Consider the following 11258-nt stretch of genomic DNA (forward strand, 5'->3'; position numbering starts at 1 on the left):
CAAGCTCTTTTGTTCAGAGACGCGTGGACATTTCCTTTCAAAGCTCTTTTGTTCAGAGACGCGTGAACATTTCCTTTCAAAGCTCTTTTTTTCAGAGACGCGTGGACATTCCATTCAAGCTCTTTTGTTCAGAGATGTGATCGAGGTTAGATAGTGTCGTTAGTCTACTAACCCTAATCAAATTAACAATTTATAATACCTAAACTACCCTAATACGAGTATAGGGGTAAGTAAAGGGTCGAACCCAAAAGGACTAAGTGTATCAATCTATGCTAATTAGACTACTAGGAAAGCTTGTGAGGTAAGAGAGGTTCAATTAAACACTACTAAGAGCAAATAACTAAAACTAGGGAAAGTGGAATCCAATTACATCAATACATTCAATAACATCATACAATTAGATGAAAATGACCTTGATTAGGAACAATTAACACATTTAACTCACTCTCGCACAATTAAGCATGTTAATTATCCTACTAAACTAATTCACTCTCGTGCAACTAGCCTAGCAAAGGTATGGAAGAATTTAGGGCTCTCAACCAACTCACTCTCGCACAATCGATTGAAAACACAATTAAAAGCATAGAATCAATTAGCTAGAAAGATTCTAATACATAAAAGCATCATCCATACACAATAATCAAGAAACAATTCCACACTAATCACAATCAATCATTCAATTTATTAACATGACCTTCATCCATTTCCCTAGAACAAAACCTAAACTAACATGGTGAACAAAAACAAGGAAAACAAGGTAAAATAATAATAAAAGCAAGAATCAACCACTAAACTAATTAATCTACTCAAATAAACAAATAAATAAGCAAAAACAATAATAAATGAAAGCAATAAAGGTGAGAGAAAGTTAGGAAGACTCATTGAATTTATGAGAGGAAAAATCCACAAATTTGCTTCTTCAAAATCCCAAAAACTCCATGAAAAATCCAAGCTTTCTCTCTCTAAACTACTCCTAAACTAGAGAGAGAAACTCCTAATCTAACCCTAAGAGAGAGAAGCTCTCCTAAACTAACTAAGAAAATAGCATAATAGATCCCCCCCTTTTTACAAAGAGTCCCGTCTATATATATGTGGCTCCACACAAAAGAAAGAGACTTGGACAACAAGGCGCAAATAAATCGTAAACCCAGTCGTGCGCGCCCGCACATGAGTCCTGTGCGCCCGCACACAATGTGTGTGCGCCCTCTCATCGTAGTGTGCGGCCGCAACTTTGTGGGTACGGGGAAAATAAGCGCGCCCGCACATGAGTCATGCGCGCCCGCGCAAAGGTGTGTGCGCCCGCACAGCGGTCGCGCATAGGGTCGCGCAAACTCTCTGGTTTTGCTCTGTTTCTTCAGTCTGGCTGTGCGGGTTCTGACAGGGCTGCGCGCCCGCACAGCCTCACATATGCGCCCGCGCATAAGCCGCACAGCACCCCGCGCACAACAGATAACTTGGCTTCTTGATATCCTCTTTCTTTCGGCGCATAATTCCTACAAAACCAAAGCATGGAGATCAAAATAAAAACAAAGAAGATAAATTAAATAAATTAAGAAAATAAGCTAAAAACTATTAAAAACCACTTAAATACTCGAAATCAAGATAAAAGACAAGAATAAGTAAATAAAGAAATAAAGGACAAAAAGGGTTAAATTATTGGAAAAATAAGCCGAAAAATGACTCAATAAACACCCTAAAAAGTGGCATAAAAGTCACTTATCAAGATGCGTGGACATTTCATTCAAGATCTTTTGTTCAGAGACGCGTGGACATTTCCTTTCAAAGCTCTTTTGTTCAGAGACGCATGGACATTTCATTCAAGCTCTTTTGCTCAGAGACGCGTGGGCATCCTATTATTAAACTCTTCGTTCAGAGACGCGTGAACATATAAAAAGGAAGCTCTTTGTTCAGAGACGAGTGAACATCGAAACAGCAAGGTGGCGTTCCCTAGATTGTGGAGAGTTGTCACAAACAACTGAGGATTGTTTCAACAGAAGCAATCTTCGATGGTATTCCCTTGGATGTGGAATATTATCATTGCGGAGAAGGATAGTTTCAGGCGAAACAATCTTCTAATGTGGAAGCAGTTACAAGGCGTAGCGGTTTTCAAGCGAGATGGCATTCTCTAGCTTGCAGGAGGTCATCAAAAAAACAGCAGCACCAACAATCGGTTACTTTCAGAGACGTGTGCTCGACGGTGCAAGATACGCGTTTCTTAACTCTTTTATCTGTTTTTACTAATGCTAGTTTTGCAGGTATCGACGTTACAAGATTGATTTAGGATCGCAGAACGTTCTGAATCATTCTCCGTCCCTATCGATACTTTGACTTTTGTTTTCGAAACTTGCGTTTCTCCAAACTCAGTCAAGTGGGGGCTTCTGTAAACACCCATTTGTGTCTCCCCAAAACCAAACCCGGTAATGAGTGCCTTTCTCGTCGAATCATAATCGAATGAAACGAAAGTGTGGAAAGGTCTAGTGTTGCGGAAAGTTTTATTTCTTTTCTCTTCTCCCTGATTTTAAAAACTTTATTTTAAGAAAACAGCCAATCCAGTTTAGTTGGTCCATGATATGGGTCCAATAATGGTGTAGTTGGATGGGGCTTGCAAAGACCTTTCCAACGATATATTATAAGCCCAATTCCGATGAATATTGAGGAAATTATGGCCAATTTACTAAACTGGACCCGGTTTGAGCTTTATGTACGGCCCAATGATCTAGGGGAGGGCCTAATATAATTTATCATTCCTAATGCAATTAGGAATGGTTTTAGTCTTCTAGAACATTCTAGAAGGTTTTTATCATTTCTAATTCAATTAGGACTCTTCAGAGTTTTAATCAAGATTAAATAGCATTTTCGAAGAAATTATATTATTTTATCTTCCAGTACGAAAACGCGTTGAAATCCGGTTTGGCGTCCAACCCCAGGCCTTGGCGCCAGACGCTAACCATTGGCGCCTGGCGCTAGCCACTGGTGCTGGCGCCAACTAGCCAGGGTTGGCGCCAATGTGGTTTTGTGATCTTCAGACGCTGTTTTGTTAAGTTATCTTTTTTGGATGATTTTCTCTATAAATATCGTATTAAAAACTCCGTTTTCATTCACGAATTCTCATCAACAATTAGTTTTAATTAGCTTTCATCAACTCTCTTCATTCACCAACTCTCATCAAGATTTTCTTGATTATTCTCTCTTTCTCTTTTTCTAAACTAGCCTTTTCTCAAACACGAAATTCCGCATTCACAAGATCTAGAAACACCTAGCCATATTCGAAGTTGCCTTCGCCCTAGACGTGAAAGGTTTTAATTTCTGAGGGTTTGGTCCCAAATCTCTCTTTCAATTATTTAATTTAATTGTTTTGATTATTATTTTCCTTGAAGTTACTAACGCGTTTATTTTGTTATTAGAAAGAGGTACGAAGCATCAAAGTAAGTACTTTAATTGATTTATGATGTAGATATCATGTTTATATTGTTATTATGATTCCTAGTATCATGTCTAGGTTAATTTTAATATTAAATATGATTGTTATGATGCCTTTTATTTTCTTCCTAATATTTATTCATGTTAGTATCATGTTAGGGCTAAAGATTTGATTTTTATTGTTTAGTGACATGCTAGGGTTTGTTATTAATCTTGTAAGTATCATGCCTAGGATCTTACTTTTATTATGCTTTAACATGAATATTGTTATAATTATGACTATTAATATATATGATTGTTATGGTTATGATATTCATTATTGCCATGATTATTTATAATTATTATTCATGATTATTGATTATGTTGCTTGATACATTATTTTATATTGTTATTGCTTGATCACCTTTTATTGCATGTTTAAAGGGAATTTGTATTTGCAACCACGCTTAATAAGATATTTAATAATCTTGTTAGGTTAATTGTGATTATAATTCAAGTGATCGCAAATAATAGTTTATTTGTGCATTAAATTCAACCAACATAGATTAAACAGGTTTAGGGTTAATCCTATTGATTGCATGTTAATTAGAAAGCGCACATGAATACGAGCAGAATAAAGTAGAGGCCTATTATTAGGGCAGGTTCAATCTCTTTTAGGTTGGATTTGTACCTTCATCCCCGGACCCTTATTTGGTTCATGACCTTATGGAGTTGACGATCTCTTGGATCGTTAAGGGGTGTAACCTTCACCTCGTGAATGGTTTACAAGTTCCTTAAAAACTTGTTGGCGACTCTTTTGCTCTATCTTCTTCCCTTTTGGACGCCACCATACTTTAGTGTATGATCACAGTGGGGTTCAAGCTAGTGGGATTTTAAAGGCTTGAAATTATTCCCTACAGCACCCAAGGCGCACAACGCAGCCAACACCGCAACCCCGAAGGCGCGGGCACGCAGCCGCTTGCGCGTGCGCGCAGCTACCTTGCGCGGGTGCACAGTTTTGTGCCAGGGCACCCAGCGAGCCCTATTCAACGTTTTTGCGCGACTCTATTTATATTCGAGTCTTGTTTTTGTACAGGACTTCTTAATATTATATGATCTTTTTTATCTTGTTTTAGGAGAGCTTCTCTCTCTAGGTTTAGCTTAGGATTAGAGTAGTTTATAAAAAGAAATTGAGGATTTCACCATTGTTGAGCTTGGATCTTTAAAAAGAAGATTGGTCATCTTACTTGTAGACTTTCACATTCAATCAATGATAATCTCTAACTTATTCTCCTCTATTTTCATTGCTTTCTTTTTATTATTGTTTTTGTTGTTAGTATTGCTTATTAATCTTGTTAATGCTTGGTTATTTGTTAATTAATCTTGTTGTTGGCATGATAAGTTAGTAATTTCCCCATTAAGGGGATGGTTGTTGCTTAGTTAAATCTTGAGCATGTTCTTGGGATTGGAGTTGATTCGTTTGTGATTAAAATCTTTATATGCTTGATATTTTTCAATCTACTTGGAAAATGCTTGTTGTTAGTTGATTGGGAGTGAATTATTGTTAGAAGATGCAATAGAGGACCTTGCAAGATCCATTTGTAATGATTGTAATTTGATAGAACCTCCTAGTATATGGTTCTAATGTAACAACATAGAGGCTATGTTAGGAGAAGCCAATATCTATGATTAATTCAATATTACTTCAATATTCAAGCATGTTTAGTTCATGATTAATTCAATATCTATGCCTTTGCTATGCTTGAGTGGATGCTATTCCTAAACTATTTCCCTTAATGTTTTTTTTCTTGTTTTTGCTTTTTTAGACTTTAGTTTACTTATCTCCTATTCCGGACTAGATTTATTAACGATAACATTTGGTGGTGTTTATTCGTTCCCTATGGTTCGACCCCTATGCTTGCCTTATACTCGTGTTTGGTTTGTTTTTGTTGTATAAATTGTATTTGATCTAGAGATAGGCATTTAACGACGCGATTATTCCCTTATCACGCAGGCATCTTTTACCTCCTCCTACTTCTTCCTAAACTGGGTTTCGAGCCCATCTACCCTTAGCATCGCCTATAAAACACGGTCGGCATAAGAAGGGTTAGATGATATACTGCAAAAATCAACTATTTAAAAGAAAATTTAAGTTACCTTAACCAATAGGGCTAGGATATGGTTAAAGTTGACCTACTGCAATCCAAACACCTGGTCCTTCTCTGACTAGGTGAAAGTCCTCAGCATCCGTTTGAAATAATGTTTAAGGTCAGGTCAGCTTGGAGAGGCATCTACACCAGAAGAAGGATGTGGTGAGAAAGCAGCATAAACGGGACCGATATTGTGCCGGCTGCCAGACGAATCTCCTGATGGGGTGGCTTGAGTTTTTACTCGCATATGGTTCAGCGGCCACGGGAGTTCAAAAGAGTCACCCATACCTTGATTTTAAGACTAGGAGGTCCCTCTACCCCCAACCGATGTAACGCCGGTTGCAACATCAAGTGGCATGCCATTCTTATACGCCATAGAGTCGTTTAACGTTTTTGCAGCCAACTCTGAGCTTTTTCTCAGAGACTTTAACCCAACCGGACCTTTGTCTCCAATTGTAGGTCTTAATTTGACGGCAAAGTTTATACTGACTGGGTAGGCTTTTTCTTCCCTACCTTGGAAGCGATTTTTCCCAATTCATCACCCGTTCGTTTGAGCATCTTTGAGATGGAACGGAGGATGACCTTGTTGCCACTCTAACAGTGAAACAAAGGGGTTACAATCGAAAATATTGTGACAACTAAAATGCAAACAAGTGCCAAATGGCAAACGGAGCTTACTCCATTATTCTTAGCGTCCAAAGTCGCCTTCCTCCTTTCTAGCTGCTCCTTCCTAATATGGGCAGCAGGCTTTGTAGGCGTCTTAGCTGCGTCCACCATCTTTAGAGCGTCTTCCGCAAAAAGAAGTTGATAGGTTAGATACATGATAAAAAAAATACAATAGAAATGGCAAGACAACGTTTGCTAAAATTGCCAACGTACGTCTCTCAAACATGGTACTCAAACCATAAGCGGAGAGAAACACCTCATCCTTCAGCTAGTCCGGATGGGGTACCCAATTCTTGGGTACTATTATTTGTGTTCCATCATCTAAGGGTTTGGTAGTCGTTTCAAAGAACTCCGGCTCCATGATTTCCGACCAAGCTCTCTCTGGAATACGAGGGAGGGTACACTTCTTCTCTAGAAGAGCTAGGTCTTTGTTGTACTGGAAGAGGAACAAGTTGTGTGCTAGAGATAAGGAAGAGACCACTTAAAATTTTTCCTTCCAGTTGGACCACGTTAACGCCTTGTCCAGTGTCATCATGAACTCCGGGAGTGTGGTCAAAGTGTACCACGCCCTCCAATCTTTTAGGGCTCGACTCATATAGTGCACTAAAGCAAACACCTCAAATCTCTGTGTTAATTTATGCATTATGCAGGTGGCGATATAGCATAAAATGTTCACCCATTAGTTGGGTGTAAGTTGCCATACGCCTAAGTCATACCCCCTCAATGTTCGTTTGATGCCTTTGTATAGGGGGAAGTGAAGTCTGTCTTTGAATTCCGCCTCATAGCAGCTGAATTAGTTGTCAGCATGTTCAATATCATTATACCACACTATAGTCGCCTCCGCAGGCAAAACTACTATTTCCCAGTTATGCCTAAGTGGGCACTTATCTTTGACAGCCTCAAAGTTGGCCTCCAGGGCGAGTAATCCCTGGCAGGCATGTGGGTTTTAGTTGGGTTAGTCATGGATAGTCTTTGACCACCTCTTGGTCCTTATAGCCGGCATTCTCCTTGTATGAGGTTGACTCTTTAGAGCCAGATCGATGGGCAGCCGCTTTGCCGCCCTGTTTAAATTCTTCTTGAGAGCTAGAGAGATAGAGGCGGCCTCTTCACCATCTCCGTGGTCTGACTCACTTAAAATCTCATCACTAGGAGTGGAGGGTGTTCCCTGCGAGGACTCATACTTTTGCTCATCTAACGCCTCATACTTCCCATCTGGTGTAATCTCGTTCATCAGCTTTTCCAAAGTGTGCCTTCTTCTCTTCGGCTTTGTAGCCGTCTGTTTTACCCTCGCCATTGTGTCTTACATAGACATGGAGAAGGTGGGATTCAGGGATGAGCAAGGAAGAATCAAACACCCAGAGACGACACTCCTAGTCCTAGACTCAGCCGTACTGGGAGACCGCTGGTTACTAACCTAGGATGTGTCGTGTGTGTTGATGGTGAATCCATTTATTGAAAGCTATATATATATATACAGAAATGGGATCATGTGAGAACCAAGTCCTATAATTGGAACTAAGAACTCATCTTGACCGTTAAAGTGATATAATGACATCATAGTTGGGTTTAATGGGGGTTTGATAGTAATCGCAACATCTTAAAATTTTTTGCGTTAGTAATTCACAACTTTTATAATTTGCGGTAGTAATTTACAAAGTGGTATTAACTTGCGGTAGTAATTGGAAAATTTTCCTTTTTTAAATTTATTTTTTGCATTCAGTCATTAACTTTTCATTATTAGTTTTACTTAATCCTTATAACATTATGTTTTTTAGTTTCTTTAAGTTTTTCAATTTTTTTTTCTTTATGCTCTGAGTCATTTACTTTTTAGTATATCTCTAATTGTTTTTATTAGTATATTTTTTAATTTTTTTTACTTTTAGTAATAGTTTATTTACTTTTTGTTATAGTTTATTTACTTTTTCCTTTGATTCATTTACTCTTTAGGAACATGACTAAAAGTGTAGAGCATTGTTCTGCTGCTGTTACTAATGAAGATAAGAATGTAACACCCACTCAGCCTGTGCTTCTTAAGATATATTATTATAATTCTGGAGGTGATAAAGAGTATATGCCTGGTTGTTCTTTGGAAAACATACCTTTTGTTGGAATGATATTTGATACTCTTCAAGATGGTATTGTCTTTTATTAAAAATATGCTAATGAGTGTGGATTTAAAGTCCGTTCTAGTAGTACTAAATTACAAAAGAATAAGGATGATCCTACCGGTAAAGGAGTTACTGTAATTAAATATTTATTATGTAGCAAAGAAGGGTATGTGACAAATAAGAAAAAAATTGGTAAACAAGTTGAAGGTGCATGTTTAAAGAGAAAGACTATGAAGAGAGTTGGATGTCCTTCTATGATAAAATTTAGGTTTTGTACTGGTGAGAAGTATATGGTTTATTGTTTTTATGAGTCTCATTCTCACCCTTTTTCTACACCTATTACTAGGCAGGTTACTAAACATGAAGTTGGTTTAAATTTTTCTCATAAGAAGTTTATTTTTTACAACTCAAAGTTAAATATAGGGGTTGCTATGTCTTGTAGGATCATGAAAGAACTTTGTGGTGGGTTTCAAAATGTGAGGGGCAGTAAAAATGATTTCAAAATTTTTTCTAAGGACTTGAAAGTTTATATCTCTAATGCTGTTGGTGCAATGTTTATTCAAAACCTTGAACAAAAAGTGAAAACCAACAAAGGGGGTTATTATTTTGATTACTGTGTTGATGAAAGCAGGCACTTGACTTGTGTTTTTTGGGCTGATGCTACTGGTAAAAGAGATTATCAATTGTTTGGGGATTCTCTATCTTTTGATTCTACCTATTATACAAATAAATATTCACTAGTTTTTTGTCCTTTTACTGGAGTTGATAATCATAAGAGGTGTTTTACATTTTGTGCTGCTTTATTATCTAAAGAAGATATAGAATCTTTTGTGTGGATATTTCAATCTTTTTTAAAGTGTATGGTAATAGAAACCTCTTGTATAATCACTAATCAAGACCCTACAAAGGGTATTGCCATACAAAAGGTTTTTACCAAGACTAAACACAGGTTATGTATGTAGCACATAATGAGGAAGGTACCTGAAAAGGTTGGAACTCAATTTTGTAATGAAATCGACTTCTTGAAAAAGCTAAGTGCAGTAGTTTGGGATAGAGAAATTGATCCCCATGTATTTGTTAATGGTTGGAATAGTGTTATGGAGGAATTTGGTCTTGTTAATCATGATTGGTTTGCATACATTTTCAAGATTAAACATCTTTGGATCCCTGCATATTTTAGGGACTTATTTATGGGCGGCTTACTGCGTTATACTTCTAGGTCTGAAGGTGAAAACAGTTTCTTTTGTAATTTTACAAACCCCCATGTGACCTGTGTTGAATTCTTTGTTCTTTATGAAACTGCTCTTGATGCTCAAAGGCATGAACAGGATGAATTGAACAGGCTTAATAAATCTGAGCCTCAATTGGTTACTCATTTACATTTGGAAAAGCATGCTACTTTTGTTTATACTAATGCCATATATTATGATTTTCAAGAAGAATGCCAGGGAGCGTGTTTCTCATGTCGTGTTGAAAGTTGTATTTCTCTGTATGGAGATGATGTGGAGTTTTCTGTTATTGTTGATCATGAGAAAAGGAAAAGTTTTGATGTAAATTTTGACTTGGCTACATATGAGTCAAGTTGTACTTATAAAATGTTTGAGAGTCAAGGCATCTTATGTAGATACATTCTCTTCATTATGAAAGGCAATAGTATACGTGAAATTCCTGCTCCTTATATCTTGAATCGTTTGAGAAAAGATGTGCTTAAGAGAACTTCTGCCATAAATGATGTTGTGGATGATGCTTCTAAGTATGATAAGAAGAAGCAATTGGTGAGTGGTGTATGGTCCAAGATCTTTAGTTGTTTGAGTTTATCTGACCAATCTGAAGATGAATTATCTAAGCTTATTAGGACATTATCTTCATTTGAGGAGCAGATGATGACAAAGAATAATCCAGAAAATGCAGCTAGTTCAAAAGAGGTTAAAGATGCTGATATTCAGGTTTTGGTTGGGTCAAATGAAGTAGATTTAAACATCTTAACTCCAAACCAGTGTCTTAATAAAGGTTCTGCCAGAAGTTCAAAGCGGTTGAAGAGTGCAAAAGAAATAGCTTCTGAAGAAAAATCCAAAAAGGGGAGAACCTGTAGAGCTTGTGGGCAATCTGGTGTTTCACATGACAATGGAAACTGTCCAAACAAGTAGTTCTTCAGGTATTTTACTTTAAAATGTGTTCCATTTACTTTAATCTTTTATTTATTTACTTTAACATTTAACTTGATTTACTTTTTATTTTTGTGCAGGTATTATTATACTTGGTACTTTTTTTGGGGTATATTACCTTTGTATTTTTCCTACTTACTTTAGGTTGTAAATTGTTTACTTTACATTGTAATTTATTTACTTTAATTTGTCATTGATTTCTACTGTTTATTTTTGTGCAGTTATTATAATACTGGGAAATTTGAAGATGTTTTGGAAGATCGAGATCAAGATTAAATGAACAAATAATATATTTTTTATTTTTATTATTGTAATTTTTTTTATATTTAATCTAAGTAATTGTACTACAAAATAAAATTCAGTTTATTTACTTTTAGCTATTATACATTAACTTTATGGAATAATTCATTTACTTTTATGATATTTTATATGAAATGAATTCTTTGATTTATGTAATGTCCTTATTTAAAAAATGAAGATAATATTGTGTATTACTCCCTCTGTGCTAGAATACTTGGTATGATTTCCATTTTTCGTTTCAAAATACTTGACATAATTCTAAACATAGTATGGGACCACATTTACCACGGGACCTGATGGTTCCATGGTATTAAAAGTACATTATCACATGTAGAACTGTCAAAAGTTGACTCGACTTAAAATACTGACCAAAAAAATGGTGACTTAAATCCAACTTTACTCAATTTGAAACCAATCCTATACTGATGTTACTAGAGTATTTGAGACCCGAACTCGAACATGAATTGACG

At 36.5% G+C, this 11258-nt stretch overlaps 1 protein-coding gene across 1 annotated transcript; it reads left to right on the plus strand.

Annotated features, from left to right (window-relative positions):
- Window positions 1–8166: 8166 nt before the first annotated feature.
- Window positions 8167–10764, plus strand: LOC145642913 (protein FAR1-RELATED SEQUENCE 5-like). Its single transcript, XM_081694071.1, has 5 exons — window positions 8167–8350; window positions 8747–9186; window positions 9286–10466; window positions 10569–10583; window positions 10710–10764. Exons 1-5 carry the CDS (start codon window positions 8167–8169, stop codon window positions 10762–10764), a joined length of 1875 nt encoding a protein of 624 aa, XP_081550197.1.
- Window positions 10765–11258: the final 494 nt, after the last annotated feature.

The sequence above is a fragment of the Chenopodium album genome, chromosome 8, assembly GCF_948465745.1.
Source record: "Chenopodium album chromosome 8, dcCheAlbu1.1, whole genome shotgun sequence".
Classification (NCBI taxonomy): domain Eukaryota; kingdom Viridiplantae; phylum Streptophyta; class Magnoliopsida; order Caryophyllales; family Amaranthaceae; genus Chenopodium; species Chenopodium album.

Coding starts and splice junctions, on each gene's coding strand:
- LOC145642913 (XM_081694071.1), top strand. CDS start 8,167: ATGACTAAAAGTGTAGAGCATTGTTCTGCTGCTGTTACTAATGAAGAT. Junction 8,351..8,746: donor ATTTGATACTCTTCAAGATG/GTATTGTCTTTT, acceptor AGTTAAATATAG/GGGTTGCTATGTCTTGTAGG. Junction 9,187..9,285: donor AATCTTTTTTAAAGTGTATG/GTAATAGAAACC, acceptor TTATGTATGTAG/CACATAATGAGGAAGGTACC.